The sequence below is a fragment of the Ornithorhynchus anatinus genome, chromosome 20, assembly GCF_004115215.2.
Source record: "Ornithorhynchus anatinus isolate Pmale09 chromosome 20, mOrnAna1.pri.v4, whole genome shotgun sequence".
Classification (NCBI taxonomy): Eukaryota; Metazoa; Chordata; class Mammalia; order Monotremata; family Ornithorhynchidae; genus Ornithorhynchus; species Ornithorhynchus anatinus.
Window position 1 is genome coordinate 7,277,655 of NC_041747.1, and position 18,285 is coordinate 7,295,939.

Sequence of the window (18,285 nt, forward strand, 5' to 3'; positions counted from 1 at the left end):
GGAAGGGTGGGAGATGCCCGAGGCAGGGAGCCCTCTCGGAAAGCACCCTCCTTCTCTTTCCGGGAAACGTGGCACTCGGAAGGCTTGGAGGAGAACCGGGATATTTTAATTCCACTGAGGGTTCAGAGGAAAGGGAGTGGAGTAACCTTAGAAATTATAGTCCAAACAGATCCTGTTGTGGGCTAACAGACAGCTTCAAGTGCTCTCAGGAGCAGCTATAGAGTAGGATGTGGGGGGCTGCACATGAAAGTTGTTAGCTCATAACTTGACACCATGAGATGGCTTTTGGAGAAACAGGTTATTACAGGAATTTTGAGTGACACCAGCGCCTGCCTCATTATTATACAAACGTAACTGCTGCCAGTTTCATTATTTAGTTAGAGAATAAACCCTTCATGGAAGTTTGTTGTCACTTCAACAGTAAAGGTAGGATGGGACAGTCTCAAACACTGAATGGGATGTAGAATTTAAATACGAATGAATTTTCCAGAAATGAGCCTAAAGTCAATTATGCCTGGGCACTGGTCAAATAAGAGGCATCCAAACCCTTGCCCTCATTCTCTTAATAAATAAATAAATAAAAACTATGCTGATTTGTTCTTAGCACACCTGAACACTCGTCAGTCTCAAAATACGTACTCTTAGAGACTAGTGTCTGCCTCGGCTGCGGTTTTGCAGAGCAGCCGTAAAATTCCAAATCAAACACCAAGTTAGAAAACTGTGGCTTCCCATTCCAGGTGATTTGATAGAGAACACAATAGGTTTTCATGCAGTGATTCTTCCTTCTTCTAATCATCAAAATAAATACCCTTGCCAAGGTCCACAGAAAGAAAGGGTGACTTTATTATACCAAGGGAATCCCTGTCTAGAAAAAATATTTACAGGTGAAGGGATCTGACCACGATCTATAAAATACTATTAACTTACTGAGACCCATAGCATTCACTTAAATAACGGCTCCACGGATAAGAGGAATGTCACTTCGAATTCCTGATCCGAGAATCTGCTCACGGACTGGCGGGCATTTCTTCTGATCTGCAGCCTCTCTTCTGGAGACAGGGAAAGGATATGGGCGATTGTCTCGGCATAGCTCTCCTCGCTTTCCGCCAGAAATCCAGTGATGTTTCCTTCGTGAGGCACGACGATGTCCAGCTTTGGGCCGCCGGAATCGTGGGCCAGGATGACCGTTCCAGCCGCCATACATTCCACAACCCCTGGAGGGGAAAAGAACCCAGAGAGTCTTCAAGAAGGCATACTTAAATCCCCACACCGGCCCCCACATAGTCCCAGTAAATTCAACCCCCCCAAGATAAACACACATCCCAAAATGACATTTTGAAAACGTCGATCAGGTCATTTGCCCGATTAAAAGAGTACAGTTAAGGGCAAATAACGTGAGGAACCACTGGGAAACCAACTTCCCAGCGGAACGCTTTCTGGTTGGTAGCAGACGATTCAGTAGATTGTGAACTGGGTCAACCATGGGCCATCCTGCTGAAAGGATGTGCTCATTTAGTCTCGAATAGCCACAATGGTCCCTCTGTCGGGGAGGTGGGCGAGAAGGCGGCTGGGATGGGCCAAGATCCCTGGGCGGGAGTCAAGAGCGCAGTGTAGCTGCCTCAGTTGTCCCTGATGTCTTGGGATGGCCACTACCCCCTTTTGCCCATCTCCCGTGAGCAGAGGAGCGACCCAGGACAACTGTGGGTTGCCAAAGTAGCAGCCTGAAGCTCAGAAGTAGCTACAGAAGTTGACTTCTTCAACTGTGAATCAGTGCGGTCGGCTACGGTCGTGGGCCAGTGTAGGCTCCCCGTCCCCCTTCCGGTTCCCGGGATGGGGGTCGTTAGGCCCGTGCTCAGAGCAGTGGGGGCCACAAAGATAGACATCGGGTCGGCCGTCCTTAGGGAAATGGCTACCGAGACCAACCGGGTGCAGATAAATCACTGAGAGCAAGAGAGGCAACACTGAAACGAGTGAAATAAGTGCAGGAACGAGCTGCCTGCAAACGACGACGGGCATGAGAGTACAAAGTCTTTAGGCGAGTGAGGATGACCGAAATCTCAAATCCCATGGCAGACCAAAAGAACTGCTCCGGCCACCCGCCCAGCGACCCGGCCCCGAAAGGCCAGGGGAGGGGAGAGACACTCACCGATCCCAAAGTGCTCATTCCACATGGTGTGGAGCCCGATGGTTGCCTCCGCCAGGTAGCGCTTGAGCTCCTCGAATGGGATGTTGATTTTGAATTCCACGCTTTCCCCGACGCCCAGGTCTCGGCAGAGCTCCCGGAGGTGGCTGACCCGCTGCTCGTCCTCTTGGTTTCGGCACCCACCGATCAGGACCAGTTTAAGCGAAGGGAGCATCTTGGCCGCCTCCTTTCCCAGCAGTCTGGCGAAGGCTCGGATCTGTAGAGGGTGGTTCTTTTCCGGCCGGAACTGCCCGACGGAGACCAGCAGGTCCCCGGGGGCCGCCGCCGGCGGCTTCTTCTCGTGCAACGGGACGTCCAGGAAGGCCCGCACGTCGCAGGGCGGGTAGACGACGCTCGTGCGCGGGCCGGCCTTCCAGAGGGCCAGGATGTGGCTCAGCGTCCAGGAGGAGTTGACCATCACCACGTCCGCGCAGGAGCCCACCAGCCCATAGGCCAGGGCGAACGTGTAGTAGTAGAGGAGCTTGACTTTGCTGAGGACGGGGTTCTTGGTGATGAAGCTGGCGTTGTTGAAGGCGGCGGTCTGCTCCCTGACCACGGTCAGCATGTCCGTGCTGATGGTGGGGTAGTGGACGTAGCAGCCGACCCTGCAGCCGCCCAGGTACTTGAAGAGCGGGAGCGTGAAGGCGTAGCCCATGGAGTCGACGTATACGTCGGGGACGCAGGCCGCCAGGGCTTCCCAGCCCAGGAAGACGGACCCCAGGCTCTGGCCCAGCAGGGTGAAATGAGGGTACAGGGAGGCCTCCACCAGGTAACGCTTCCGCAGGAACACAAACTTCACCGGCAAGGCTAATCTCACGTTGAATCTCCTGAGGGCACCTTCCACCATCTGCTCTCCCGTTACGTCGTTATCCCCCGTATAAACTACGTAAAGGGCTTCCGGATACCTTGAGGGGATAGTGGGGAGAAATGGGTGATTTTTAAAAAATTTCACTGGTCTGCTTCAGAATCCTTTTTTTTCAAATGGTATTTGTTAAACCCTTACTACGTGCCAGGCACTGTTCTCAGCACTGGGGGAGATACAAGGTAATCAGGTGGGACACAGTCCATGTCCCACATGGAGCTCCTAATCTTCATCCCCATTTTACACAGGAGGTAACGGAGGCATAGAGAAGTGAAGTGACTTGCCCAGGGTCACACGCCGGCAGGGCGGCTAACGTCTACGCTGATGTGAAGGGCCTTTATTGAGTCGGATAATCCGCGGATCGGTTTGGCCCCAGAGCATCTTACGATAAGGGGTCGATAGATTCATTTTTAAGAAATCACAAAAGCGTTCATTTCACATTTAGAATTCCTTAGCCTGTAATAGAAATAAGTTACCAGAGGTGGGATATTAAAGGGATTTAAAGGGACAGTAAACATTTTGTGGGGAAGATTATTTTTCTTTAAACACCTGGCTGCCTATCTTGTACTTGGTGCCCTTAGGTGAGTAACGCGAGTCTTCGAAAAACCACTATCCACTGGCCAACCTTTCACTGGCGGTCTAGCTGGCCTAGAGGGAGGGGCTGACCTGGCTAGCAGGCTCCTTTCCACAAATTCACAGAGCAGTCACTTTGTTGAAGACATGCACCGTAATAGAGAAACTACTTTTTCTTACACGCATTAGCTTTTTCATATTCAACAGGACACCAGGAAGTGAAGGAAAACCCTATGCAAGGCAGACAACTATTCTAAGGGAGGGGAGAGAGAGAGAACAAACACCAATGAACCCAGGGTTGAGATGGAAATTCTAAGATGTGAGCAGGGGTCCCATGGTGAGCTGGGTTCAGAATGGGAATTTCAGAAAAACAGAACCAAGCATCAAAGAGAAGCTTTATCACTAGAAAGATGCATACCTACTTTTTCTGCAGGGCTCTTAAGGCACACCATAAGACTCTCTCCCCTCCACCGCCGGCATTGCAGTATGGATGAAAGAAGGCAACCACCGTCTGACTTTTCCCATTCTTTCCTGCAGCGAACGCTTTTTTCTTTTTTTGCAGCCACAGTCTGATTCCTAACAGGACAATGACCAAGCAGACACACAAAGCTCCACTTACAATCAGTCCTGGGAAAAGTAATGAACACAAAAATCTGAAACGGAAGAAGAGCAAGAGGTAAAATTTTAATGGTTTGCTTTTTTAAAATATGGTGAGGGAAAACAAAACAGCAAGTCATTTCCCCCCCTCACCCCCAAATGCAGAGTGCGAGCTCCTGGGTAGAGAGGAGATTGAAAGCCAGAGCTCCTGGGCTGTTTCTCAGTTCTTCATTCATTCAATAGTATTTATTGAGCCCTTACTATGTGCACGGCACCGTACTAAGCGCTTGGAATGTACAATTCGGCAACAGATAGAGACAATCCCTGCCCAATAATGGGTTCACAGTCTAAACGGGGATTATAGATTCCCTGTTCTAAGCGCTTGGCACACAGTAAGCGCTTAACAAATACCACAGTTATTATTCTTAAATTGAGGATGAAGACTGTGAGCCCCACGTGGGACAAGTTCTTCCTTTCAAGCATTTAGTACATGCAGGAAACGTCCAAAAGATACCACTGATGGATTCTTTCTGCTCTGCGACCTTGTGCCAGGCATCTCCACGCCTACCTCCAGGGCAGGAGAAACTGTCCTTTCAAGTGTCACTTGCTGGTTTGGTACTTCCCAAAGGCTTAGTACAGTACACTTTTGCACCCAGTTGGCGTTCAATAAATGTTAAATGGCGATTCTTTCCCCTTCACCGTCTTTGCCCCACCGCCCCTCCCGTTGCCCACTCAGGGCACGGTACTCGCTGGAGCCTCAAAGCGGCAGGCGCTGCCTCTTGCAGTGTTCCCAGCGGAGGCTCGGAGTTCAGGTAAAGGTGAAGAGGCATTTGGTCCTTTTTCATTAGGGAGAGATGAGGACATTCAGACGGAAGGAAACTGACCTGAACCTCGGGAAGGAAAATCGATCATTTAGTGTATCTGGCAAATCGTGAGCAGTAAGTGTTACCAGGAAAGATATCAGACGCAACCCTGGCGACCAAAGCTACAGTCACTGAGAAAGGAAGGCAGTGGAGAAAAGGCCCAAAAAGAATTTGGGCTGAATTGTAAGCTAAAAGCTTAACTAAACCAAATGAAACAGTGCTTGGCACATAGTAAGCGCTTAACAAATACCAACATTATTTTTAAAACAACAACAAAAAAAGCTGTCCCGGGTTTGGAGTGGAGAAATAAATGTTTATAGAGGCAGAGGCAGCCCAGTGGGAAGAGTCCGGCGATTGGAGGGAGACGGGGGAAGGTGACACAACCCCACAAAAAAAGGGGCTGAAAGGGAATGGACTGGGATTCGAGGAGCCTCCTCATCTCGGGAAGAAGCGCGGGTCTTTCCGGGAGCCAATCGCTCAAAGTACTAAGTGCTTGGGAAGCTTTAAAAATAAAAGTTTGTATTGTATTAGTTAAGCAGGTGTTCTTCCTTTCAAGCATTTAGTACAGTACTCCAGGTGCTGTAGTAAGGGCTGAGCGAACAATAATCATCTTCATCATGACTATTATGGTATTTGTTAAGTGTTTATTATGTGTCAAGCACTGTTCTAAGCACTGGGGTAGATTCGAGGTTATCGGTTGCCTCAAGTGAGGCTCACCGTCTTAATGCCCACTTTACAGATGGAGTAATTGAGGCACAGAGAAGTGACGTGACTTGACCAAGGTCACACAGCACACAGGTGGCGGCGGCGGCATTAGAACCCATGTCCTCCAACTCCCAAGCCCGTGCTCTCGCCACTAGGCCATGTAGATAATGATAATAATAATGGCATTTGTTAGGCGCTTGCTATGTGCAAAGCACTGTTCTAAGTGCTGGAGGGGATACAAACCTATCAGGTGGTCCCACATGGGGCTGACAGTCTTACTCCCCATTTTACAGATGAGGTCACTGAGGCTCAGAGAAGTGAGGTGCCTTGCCCAAAGTCACACAGCTGACAAGCGGCGGAGCCGAGATTAGAACCCATGACTTCCGACTCCCAAACCTATACTCTTGCCACTAGGCCCTGTAGATGATAATAATTCATTCAATAGTATTTATTGAGCGCTTACTATGTGCAGAGCACTGTACTAAGCGCTTGGAATGTACAAATCGGAAACAGAAATGATGACATTTACTAATAATGTTGGTATTTGTTAAGCACTTACTATGTGCAGAGCACTGTTCTAAGCACTGGGGTAGATACAGGGTAATCAGGTTGTCCCACGTGAGGCTCACAGTTAATCCCCATTTTACAGATGAGGTAACCGAGGCACAGAGAAGTGAAGTGGCTTGCCTACACACAGCTGACAAGTGGCAGAGCCAGGATTCGAACCCATGACCTCTGACTCCCAAGCCCGGACTCTTTCCACTGAGCCACGCTGCTTCGCATTCATTAGGCGCTTACTATGTGCGAGGCACTGTCCTAAGAGTTGGGGAGGGATGGACAGAAGCCGATCAGGTTGTCCCACATGGGGCTGACAAGTATCACTCCCCATTTTCCAGAGGAGGGAACTGAGGCCCAGAGAGGTGACTCGCCCAAGGTCACACAGCAGACAAGTGGCAGAGCGGGGATTAGAACCCACGATCCCCGACTCCCCAGGCCACATTGTTTCCACCGCGTGATGCCCAAGTCGGGTGCAGTCTTAATCCCCATTTTCAGTGTGGCTCAGTGGAAAGAGCCTGGGCTGGGGAGTCCGAGGTCACGGGTTTGAATCCTGACTCTGCCACTTGTCTGCTGTGTGACTGTGGGCAAGTCACTTCACTTCTCTGGGCCTCAGTTCCCTCATCTGTCAGATGGGGATGAAGTCCGTGAGCCCTACGTGGGACACCCTAATTAGCTTGTACTACCCCAGCGCTTAGAATAGTGCTTTGCACATAGTAAGCGCTTAACAAATGCCATCGTTATTATTCTTCTCTGGGCCTCAGTTCCCTCATCTGTCAGATGGGGATGAAGTCCGTGAGCCCTACGTGGGACACCCTAATTAGCTTGTACTACCCCAGTGCTTAGAATAGTGCTTTGCACATAGTAAGCGCTTAACAAATACCATCATCATTATTATTATTCTCTGGGCCTCAGTGACCTCACCTGTAAAATGGGGATGAAGTCTGTGAGCCCTACGTGGGACACCCTAATTAGCTTGTACTACCCCAGCGCTTAGAATAGTGCTTTGCACATAGTAAGCGCTTAACAAATGCCATCGTTATTATTCTTCTCTGGGCCTCAGTTCCCTCATCTGTAAAATGGGGATGAAGTCTGTGAGCCCTACGTGGGACAGCCTGATGACCCTGTATCACCCCCAGCGCTTAGAACAGTGCTTGGCACATGGTAAGCACTTAACAAATGCCTTCGTTATCGTTCTCTGGGCCTCAGTGACCTCATCTATCAAATGGGGATGAAGACGGGGAGCCTCAAGTGGGACAACCTGCTGACCCTGTCTCTCCCCCCAGTGCTTAACAAATACCAACATTATTATTCTCTGTGCCTCAGTGACCTCATCTGTCAAATGGGGATGAAGACGGGGAGCGTCCTGTGGGACAACCTGATGACCCTGTCTCTCCCCCAGCGCTTAACAAATACCAACATTATTATTCTCTGTGCCTCAGTGACCTCATCTGTCAAATGGGGATGAAGACGGGGAGCCGCAAGTGGGACAACCTGATGACCCTGTCTCTCCCCCTGCGCTTAACAAATACCAACATTATTATTCTCTGTGCCTCAGTGACCTCATCTGTCAAATGGGGATGAAGACGGGGAGCGTCCTGTGGGACAACCTGATGACCCTGTCTCTCCCCCAGCGCTTAGAGCAGTGCTCTGCACATAGGAAGCGCTTCACAAACACCAACGTTATGCTTATTTAGAGAAGCAGCGTGGCGCAGTGGAAAGAGCACGGGCTTTGGAATCAGGGCTCATGAGTTCGAATCCCAGCTCTGCCACTTGTCAGTTGTGTGACTGTGGGCAAGTCACTTAACTTCTCTGTGCCTCAGTTCCCTCATCTGTAAAATGGGGATTAAGACTGTGAGTCCCACGTGGGACAACCTGATTCCCCTATGTCTACCCCAGCGCTTGGAACAGTGCTCGGCACATAGTAAGCGCTTAACAAATACCAACATTATTATTATTATTATTTTCCCGATGAGGAAGGAGAGGCCCGGAGAAGTCAGCGTGGTTCAGTGGCAAGAGTCCGGGCTTGGGACTCAGGGGGTCGTGGGTTCTAATCCCGACTCCGCCCCCTGCCTGCTGTGTGACCTTGGGCAAATCACTTCACTTCTCCGGGCCTCAGTCCCCTCATCTGTCAAATGGGGATGAAGACTGTGAGCCCCACGTGGGACAACCTGATTCCCCTGTGTCTCCCCCAGCGCTTAGAACAGTGCTCGGCACAGAGTAAGCGCTTAACAAATACCAACTCTGTGTGTGTGTGTGTGTGTGTGTCTGTGACTTCACGTCTCTGGGCCTCGGTTCCCTCCTCTGGAAAAATGGGGAGTTAAAAAAACAAACCGTGAGCCCCGCGGGGGCCGACCTGATGACCCCGTATCCGCCCCAGCGCGGAGAACAGTGCTCGGCCCAGAGGAGGCGCTTAACAAATACCATCATTACGCAGTCAAGTGACGCGGCCAAGGTCACCCGGCAGAGAAGGGGCGGAATTAGAACTCAGGTCCTGCGGACTCGGAGGTGGCACGGCCGGGGGGGGGGGCAGCCGCGCTGGCAGAGTCGGCGTCCGGCCCGGGGGCCCGAGGGGGGTCCGCGGTCCCACCCATCCCGCGCCCGTCTCCTCACCGCACCAGCTGGGGCTGGGCCGGGCCCGGGACGTCCGCATCGGCCGCCGCCGCCGCCATTTTGCCCTCCCTTCCCCCTCCCTCCGCCCAGCCCTTCCTCCCCATTGGCCGGCGGCGTCCGAACCGACCAATGAGCGCTCGCCGAAGGGGCCCGGGGGGCGGGGCCTCGCCGGCCTCGCGCCTGTGGGCGGGGCCTCGCCGGCCTCGCGCCCGTGGGCGGGGCCCGCCCGGGTGTTCGCGAGGCGGGCGCCCTGATTGGTCGGCCGGCCGGCCGGCGCTGCGCCCTGATTGGCCGGCGCTCCCCCGGCTCTAGCACGGCGCGGCATGGTTCGGCTCGGCTCGGCTCGGCTCGGCCCGGCCCGAGGGCCGCCGCTGCAAACCGCTGCGTTTTCCAGGGCCAGAGTCCATTCCCGCCGCCGCCGCCGCCTCCCCTTCCCCCTTCCCCTCAGTGACACCCGCGAGGCGGCGGCGGCGGCGGCGGCGGCTCTTGGGTCCGGAGAGGCAGGAAAGCCATGTCCGGGGCTCGTTCGGACCTTTATTCCCTAGTCCCCGCGGGGCCCCCGGGCACCAGGTGAGTGTCTGCCCCGCTCCCGCGCCCTGCCGAGCCCCAGGGCTGCGGGGCCTCGACACCCCCCCGCCCCACCTCCTCCCCCAAACTCACCCGGCCCAACTCCTCCCAAAGACCTGGATTTGGGCTGCTCGGAGAACCCAAGTCCTCCCCAGAGCAGAGCTGGATTTTTTGGCTTCTCAGAGAGCCCACCTCCTCCCCCCAAATACACCCGGATTTTGGTTTCTCAGAGAACCAGTCCTCCCCAAAACAGAGCTGGATTTTTTGGCTTTTCAGAGAACCCAAGTTCTCCCAAAGATAGAGCTGGATTTTTGCTGCTCAGAGAACCCAAGTCCTCCCCAAAACAGAGCTGGATTTTGGTTTCTCAGAGAACTCAAGTCCTCCCCAAAACATAGCTGGATTTTGGCTTCTCAGAGAGCCCACCTCCTCCCCCAAATACACCCGGATTTGGGTTTCTCAGAGAACCCAAGTCCTCCCCAGAACAGAGCTGGGCTTTGGCTTCTCAGAGAACCTAAGTCTTCCCCCAAACAGAGCTGGATTTTTGCTTCTCAGAGAGCCCACCTCCTCCCCAAAATAGACCCGGATTTTGGCTTCTCAGAGAGCCCACCTCCTCCCCAAAATACACCTGGATTTTGGTTTCTCAGAGAACTCAAGTCCTCCCTAAAACAGAGCTGGATTTTGGCTTCTCAGAAAACCCAAGTCCTCCTAAAGATAGAGCTGGATTTTGGTTTCTCAGAGAACCCAAGGCCTCCCCAAAACAGAGCTGGATTTTGGCTTCTCAGAGAGCCCACCTCCCCCCCAAAATAGACCTGGATTTTGGCTTCTCAGAGAGCCCACCTCCTCCCCCAAATGCACCTGGATTCTGGTTTCTAAGAGAACTCAAGTCCTCCCCAAAACAGAGCTGGATTTTGGCTCCTCGGGGAGCCCACCGCCTCCCAAAAACAGACCCGGATTTTTGCTTCTCAGAGAACCCAAGTCCTCCCAAAGAGAGAGCTGGATTTTTGCTTTTCAGAGAACCCAAGTCCTCCCAAAGATAGAGCTGGATTTTTGTTTCTCAGAGAACCCAAGTCCTTCCCAAACAGAGCTGGATTTTGGCTTCTCAGAGAGCCCACCTCCTCCCATAACAGACCTGGATTTTTTCTCCTCAGAGAGGCCACCTCCTCCCAAAAACAGAGCCGGATTTTGGCTTCTTAAAGAACCTAAGTCCTCCCAAAAACAGACTGGATTTTTGCTCCTCAGAGAGCCCACCTCCTCCCCAAAACAGAGCTGGATTTTTGCTCCTCGGGGAGCCCACCGCCTCCCAAAAACAGACCTGGATTTTTGCTTCTCAGAGAACCCAAGTCCTCCCAAAGAGAGAGCTGGATTTTTGCTCCTCAGAGAGCCCACCTCCTCCCCAAAACAGACCTGGATTTTTGCTCCTCAGAGAGCCCACCTCCTCCCCAAAACAGACCTGGATTTTTTCCCCCTCAAAGAGCCAACCTCCTCACCAAAATCAGGCCTGGATCTCAGCTCCTCTTGAGAGCCCACCTCCACAAAACACAGCTGAATTTTTGCTCCTCAGAGAGCCCACCGCCTTCCAAAAACAGACCCAGATTTTTGCTCCTCAGAGAGGCCACTTCCTCCCCAAAACAGAGCTGGGTCTCTGCTCCTCAGAGTACCCAAGTCCTCCTAAAACCAGACTGGATTTTTGCTTCTCAGAGAGCCCCTCCCACCCCCCCAATCCTGCCTTCTCCCAGTAAAAGCTGAATCCCAGAGGGAAAAAGCAGGAATTCTTTAAAAGACTAACCTGCCTTCACCTCCCTTCTCCTTTTGTTGGCCAGAGCACCTTCCCAGTTTCTCCTTCTGTGCCCAAACAAAAAAGGGTCTAAATAATATATTTATATTAAGGTCTGTCTCCCCCTCTAGACTACAAAGTAGTGTGGGCAGGGAATGGGTCTGTTTATTGTTATATTGTACTCTCCCAAGCGATTAGATCAGTAATTTGCACACAGTGAGTACTCAGTAAATACGATTGAATTAAAAAAAAAAGTCGCGTTTCTGAAATCCTCATCCAAATCCTTGGTTTAAGTGTTTGGCTTCCCTTGTTTAAAAGGGAGAGAGGATTTGGGAATACTGAACGTGGTATTATTTAGGAGATTAATGGCCTCTGTGAAAGTTCTTCCCACACTTTTTGTGAGACTTTGAGCCCCATGAGAGACAAGGACTGTGTTCATGTCAGCAGACATCTTGTATCTGTACTGTGTTTAAAATACTACTACTATTTTTGCTATTCCCTGTGATTTTTAAAAGCCATAATTTAGGCCACTACAGGATCAACTGGGTGACCTTTGTGCCATTTCCAGTCTCTTTAGGGAGGAAACCTTGTCCCGCACAGGAATGCCTGGAAAAGAAAATAAACAGTTTGTCATCCAAGGAAGGAAAGGTGACCGATTCCAGGGCCATTCCCAACAGGGGAAAGTAAGTTTCATTGACTCTATTTTTCTTATCTTTCCACCTACTCAAATGGCAGGCTGAGGATCTGGGCCGGGCAGATCCAGAGGGGCTCCGTCAGGTCCTGTGTTTTGAGGGCCCTCTACTCTTTTCCTGTACCCCCTCCACATCCAGAGAAACCCCTCTCCCAAGATCAAATCCTTCCCCACAACTGATACAGTGGGTCTTCAATCCTTGGCTTCCATTGCTGAATCCCCGAGTGCAACCTCTCCCACTGAAAAGTGCTGTGAGCTTGTATCCCTAGTTCCAGCCCCGACCCTATCAGTACTCTGACCTCAAACCTGGCTGCATTCATTCATTCAGTTGTATGTATTGAGCGCTTACTGTGTGCAGAGCACTGTATAAAGCACTTGGGAGAGTACAATACAATATACAGACACATTCCCTGCCCACAACAAACTTACAGTATAAGGGGGCCAGGGGAGAGAGACTTTAATATAAATAAATGACAGATATGGACTTAAGTGCGGTGGGGCTGGAAGTGGGGAAGAATAAAGGGAGCAAGTCAGGGCGATGGAGAAGAGGAGCTCTAGATTGTAAGCTCCCTTTAGGCTCTAAGCTGGTTGTGGACTGGGAATGTATCTGCTTTATTGTTGTACTCTCCCAAGTACTTAGTACTGTGCTCTGAACATAGTAAGCGCTCAGTAAATTCAACTGAATGGTAGTCCCAGGCTCAACAGAAACAGGATCCGACCCTGTGCGATTTCTGTGGCCGGACAGTCCCTGGGTCGGAGAAACGTCTCAGGCCGCCCTTGGGTTTTGTGGCGGTAGACGGTGATGCCGCTTCTCAGGTGTATGTTAGAGTTACTGATACTGGGGTAAGAACTGGGGTTACAGAACAATGCATTTCTTCATTTTGTTAAATCCTAGGCCACATTTCTCTCAATGTCATTTAAGTGCTTACTATGTGCCAGGCACTGCATTAAGCACTAGGGTAGATACAAGATTCCGTGTCCCACATAGGTCTCATAGTCCTAATTCCCCAATTTAAAGATGAGGGAACTGAGGCCTGGAGAAGTGAATTAATAATAATTGTGATTTGTGTTAAGCGCTTACTGTGTGCCAAGCACTCTTCTAAGCACTGGGGTAGACACAAGGTAATCAGGTCGGACAGTTGCCCAAGGTTACACAGCAGACAAGTGGCGGAGCTGGCATTAGAACCCGGGTCCTTCTGATTTCCCACCCCATGCTGTATTCATTAGGTCACACTGCTCCCGACTCACAGTTAACACCCCTCTATCCCCATAAGGGAGCTGGAGCTGCCATTCATTTTCTCCTCTATTCCTCCCTCCATCCCCTCTAGCTCTTCTCCCCGGAGACAACACTTGGCCCCTGTCTCGCCTCTCTTCCCTTCTCCTCTCTGCATCTCTCGCTGGGTTCAGCTGAATTTTCCCCCACCTGGATTGTCAGGTGACTCGTTCAGTATTATGGAAGCTCCACATACGTCAACGTGCCCCGGGCCCTGGACCCTCTTAGGGACGGGGCCCTGGATCCGGCCTTCCTGGTTCAAAGCCCCGGGTTGGCCCACAGCGACAGCCAGGGCCCACATTTGGGTTGGCAAAGGGAAGGCTCGGCCCACGGGGAAATCTACTGCACCCATCAAGAATTTCTACCCATTAACCCCCACCCCCACCCTCCCACAGAAGTGCCATGGAGCACTCTTTACCATCTGCCGCGGAAAAGGCTGAATCCAGAAAAGGTGGAATGAGGAAGTGACCCCTCGCTTAAAAAATGCGTGGGCTCTTGTTGACATTTACTTCTGCAAGTGATTTCTCACCGTGGGAAACTCCTGGCCCAACGATCCCAGTCAGGCTTACAGCCTCATCGTGCAGTCAAGGTGTGGTAAAGTGTGGTAAGGTGTCATGGTCCGATAAAGGCTCCAGGAAACATTTTGATGACTTTGACAGTGGTCGAGATCCCGGAAAAGTTAACTGGCAGGGATTGTGTCTACCAATTCTTTTGTACTCTCCCACCTGCCTAGTACAGTGCTCTGCATCTAGTAAATGCTCAATACCTTGGATTCATCCATCGACTGAACTCTCTGCCTTGGGAGAAGGGAGGGGATGTTCACTTCAGGAAAACTCAGGAGACAGAAAAGATTGTCTTGTATCTTCCTCGATGCAGTAAGCATTTAATGAATGCCATAAATAAATAAAGGAGAAGGAGAAGATGTAGGGCGAGCTGGGGAAAAGTAGGTAGAGTAGCAATGACATTTGACCTTGAGCTCCTCTAGGCTTTAATTTGCTCAGGAGGTATCAAAAGGTTGTTTGTCCTCTTATCTATTGTTATATAGTCACTGATTTTCTTCCTATGTGGGTGGTATTAGTACCTTGTTGGTATCCCTTAGCAACGAGATATTCAGATTTTTGAATTCCGCATCTGACACACAGATCTTTTCCTTTACAGCTAGAGAGTAGACATCAAAGAGAGTGTGTGCCAAAGTACGTCCCATATCAATTCTTCTGCTTAAGCAAATATGAACTGTTGCAAGATACAGTCCTAAAAAGGGGCCTCAATCCCTGATTTTTGGTCAGACTCATGTTCTGTCCAAGTTAATTGAGAAAATGTACACAGAACGAAGGTCAGTGAGATAAATTGGGGGACGAAGGGGAGATTTACTTTTTATCAAAATGTAACCAATGTTGCAAATAGCGATTGTAGCCTGTCCTTCTCGAGATGAGAAAAGGGTGGATTTATGATCTCATAGTTTAGTATAATTACATTTAATTAAATTTACATCCATTTAATTACAAATAAATCAACCTTTAATGGCAAGACATATACATATTTTTAATCCCCAAATCCACTCTGAATTTTCTCCAAGTATTTCATATTTCACTTTAGCCATTCCCTCTGTCATTTTTTGACTTTCTTAAATAGTAATGAATGAGGCAACCTTCACCACACCTTTCCCATTTCTATATTCATCTCTGATCAGGCTGACTCTGAGAAGCTCACAACTGCTTCTCTAAGTGGGGGCCTTTTGAATAGCCTGGAGCAGTCAGAAGCAGATTGAAGGACCCGTTTGAACTCAGGATAGGAGCTAGGAGCTGGAGGGTTTTTTTTAAAGGTATTTTTCAGTGCTTACTATGTATCAATCACTGTACTAAGCGCCGAGGTAGAAACAAATGGGTTGGACACAGTCCATGTGCCACATGGGATTCAAAGTCATTCATTCATTCATTCAGTAGTATTTATTGAGAGTCTTAGTTCCCTTATCTGTAAAATGGGGATTGAGGCACAGAGAGGCGAAGCGACTTGCCCAGGATCACACAGCAGACAAGTGGCAGAGCTGGGATTAGAACCCAGGTCCTCCTGATTCCCAGGCATGTGTTCTATCCACCACACCTCCCTTCTTCTCCCACTTCCCACCCCCTTCTAAATCCTGCTCTGTTGTGTTTCCCAAACTCAGAATGAAAAACTGACATGTTTGATTGGTAGCACACTGGGAATCCCAGTGGGAAAATATACATATTTTATATATACATGTATAGCATATTATATACATGTATGTACATATATAGCATATGTATATATAAATAAAAAGATACTGCATCAACAGATATGCTGTACTTTAACTTTAGCAGGGGAATAATTCATCTGCACTAGTACACATTTATCTTTGATGGTTATTTAATATAAATTATAAATAAGTAAAGATGGCTTTATTTTACAAAGGAAGCTGCAAGCAAACTCACATTCATATGACTCTCATGTGGGCCCTTATTGTGTTAGCTGTGACTCTTGTTCCCCTTATGGGCTCCACTTTGTAGATAATGCTAATAAAAAAATATATTTGCTAAAGTGCTTATTATGTGTCAGAGCAATCAGCCACCATCAGGTCAGCCATAGCCCCTGCTGTCCCACTGTCTTAGCAGGAAGGAGAAACAGGTACTGAATCCTCATTTTGCAGGTGAGGAAATTTAGGCACAGAGAAATTCAGTGACTTGCCCAAGGTCACTCAGTAGACAAGTGGCAGAGCTGGGATTAGAGTCCCGGTCCTCTGACTGCCAGGCCCGGGGTTTTTCCCCACTTCCTCCCTTCTGTGACCTTGTCACGCTCAAAGCTGCTTCATCTCACTATTCATCTGGGGCTTAATAATAATAATTATAGTATTTGTTAAGCACTTACTATGTGCAGGGCACTGTTCTAAGTGCTGGTGTAGATACAGGGTAATCAGATTGTCCCAAGTGGGGCTCACATTTTTTAATCCCCATTTTTACAGATGAGGTAACTCAGTCCCAGGGAAATTAAGTGACTTGCCCCATCTCTTCCAAACTATGGAATCTATTTCCTCTAGTAGTCTTCACCACTGCCCTGTTCCATTCGCTTAGAGAGCAGAGAGGTGACTAAATTACTTTCAAATGTTATGCGAGAGACTCCCACACCTGTTATCGGTCAATTAGTGGTATTTATTGAACGATTGCTGTACTAAATGCTTGGGAGAATACAGTATAACAGAGTGGTAGACACATTCCCTGCCCACAAGGTGTTCCCAGTGTACAGGGGGAGATGAACATTAATTTAAATAAATGATTAGGGATATGTTCATAAGTGCTGTGTGACTGAAGTCAGGTGCCTCAAGGATACAGATCCAGATGTTTAGGTGAGGCAAAAGGGAGAAGGAGTTGGGGAAACGGGGGCTTAATCGGGGAAGGCCTCTGGGAGGAGATGTGACCTTAGTAAGGCTTTGAAGGTGAGAGTGGTGGTCTGGCATCTGTGGAGGGGGAGGGAGTTGCAGGTCCAACGGAGGACATAGGCAAAGGGTCAGCGACTAAATAGATAAGATCGAGATACAGTGAGCAAGCTGGTGCTAGAGGAGCATAGCATGCGGGCTGGGCTGTAGTTGGAGATCAGCGAGGTGAACTGGGAGGGGGTGAGCTGATTTGAGGGATTTTTGCCTTCTGTTCCCCTGGTGCATGGTCTTTGAGGAGACTGAGGGCATCTCTAAATGAGAAGGGAGGGCCAACCTCTCCCGGCTTCAGCACGCATTCCTCGGGGGATGGAGCAGGCTGCTGGCAAGGATGTGGAAAACCTTCAACGTGGTCTCCGCCCTTGAGGATGGTCCTTTTGTCCCTAGTGGCTCCCAGAAACACGAGCCACCCATCTGTCTGGGGCCCCCGGCTTCTCAGGTTGCTGCAGGATTGTTTAGGACCCCCCCAAGGGATTTTTTTAATTTCTTTCCCCAAGCCAAAAGGAAGCAGAGAGGCTAGAGGTTGGGCAAGAAGTAAATCAGACTAGCAGCAGTGGGTAAAAATGCAAATGAACACGCCACATCTGGGATGGAAGATAATCCTGTGGAAGCCTCCCCTGATTAGTCTCATTTCCCCACCCCCTTTCTCCCCGACTACATCATCCCAGCTCTGCCACCTGTCTGCTGTGTGAACTTGGGCAAGTCACTTCACTTCTCTGGGCCTCAGTTACCTCATCTGAAAAATGAGGATTGAGACTGTGAGCCCCACGTGGGACAGGGACTGTGTCCAACCCAATCTGCTTATATCCACCCCAGCGCTTAATACAGTGCCTGGCACATAGTTAAGCGCTTAACAAATACCATAATAATAAGAATTATTATCTATGCACTGAGGGGCAGGAAAGTTGTGACTTGCCCGTGGTTCCACAGCAAGCAAGTGTCAGAGCCAAGATTAGAACCCAGGTTTCCTGAGGGAAGGAGAGGAGGGAGATCCTTTCTGGAGAGCCAGGAGTGCTCTTTTTACTTCAGTTGACTGGACATGTAATAGGAACCCCCCAAAAAGTTCTGGTATTTTGGGATAGAACCAGGGCAGACCACCAGTCATCTATGCACCCAGTGTCAGGGATGCGTGTTGGGAGGGTTCAGTTCCCTCCATGGGGACAGTGGGGGTCGGGGGGGGACCCTCACAGATCTGAGCCAGATTCCCAGCTTGCTTATAAGACTCGGGAATTTTCAGTCAGGGTCCCAAAGACCCAAAATGGTGGCTTTCTGGCCTCTTGGCTTGGTGAAGTCTGGTCCTACCTAGTCCCTGCTCCCTGCCCCCAACTCTCAAGATGAAAAGTGAACCTCCGTGCTCCCCTCCCCTCTGATACCTTAGCAGAACAGTAAGGACCAGAAGCTCCACTTCCCTGGTACAGGAAGCCGCCCGGAATTCAGTAATGCCATGTATCGCTGCTTGGCCGTCAGCTCCCTGAGGGCAGGGGTTGTGTCTGGGACAATCCATTAATCAGTGGTATTTATGGAGCTTTTACTCTGTGCAGAGCACTGTAGGAAGAGCTGGGAAAAGTACAATACGTTAGAGTCG

At 50.0% G+C, this 18,285-nt stretch overlaps 2 protein-coding genes across 4 annotated transcripts in view; one reads left to right on the forward strand and one right to left on the reverse strand.

Annotated features, from left to right (window-relative positions):
- Positions 1-819: 819 nt before the first annotated feature.
- Positions 820-9,009, reverse strand: ALG11 (ALG11 alpha-1,2-mannosyltransferase). The gene is made up of 4 exons (XM_039915011.1): positions 8,951-9,009; positions 4,040-4,270; positions 2,147-3,087; positions 820-1,214 (listed from the first exon to the last, which is right to left on the reverse strand). The coding sequence occupies exons 1-4, from the start codon at positions 9,007-9,009 to the stop codon at positions 943-945; spliced, it is 1,503 nt and encodes a 500-aa protein (XP_039770945.1). The 3' UTR covers positions 820-942.
- Positions 9,010-9,344: 335 nt separating this feature from the next.
- The window catches only part of ATP7B (ATPase copper transporting beta), a 43,954-nt gene continuing 35,013 nt past the window's right edge, over positions 9,345-18,285 (forward strand). For all 3 annotated transcript variants that reach the window (XR_005661177.1, XM_029047915.2, XM_039914928.1), the window contains exons 1-2: positions 9,345-9,520; positions 11,860-11,974. Coding sequence is in view for 2 of the 3 variants with exons in the window: in XM_029047915.2 (XP_028903748.1) it covers positions 9,462-9,520; positions 11,860-11,974 (174 nt within the window). In the remaining variant the exon portion in view is untranslated. The remainder of the gene's footprint in view (positions 9,521-11,859; positions 11,975-18,285) is intronic.

Excerpts from the sequence above, each read along its gene's own strand:
- ALG11 (XM_039915011.1), bottom strand. The coding sequence starts at position 9,009 with ATGGCGGCGGCGGCGGCCGATGCGGACGTCCCGGGCCCGGCCCAGCCC. Across the intron at positions 4,271-8,950 it reads GCCCAGCCCCAGCTGGTGCG|ATTTTTGTGTTCATTACTTT; the intron begins GTGAGGAGACGG and ends CTTCCGTTTCAG. Across the intron at positions 3,088-4,039 it reads TTAAGAGCCCTGCAGAAAAA|GTATCCGGAAGCCCTTTACG; the intron begins GTAGGTATGCAT and ends TATCCCCTCAAG.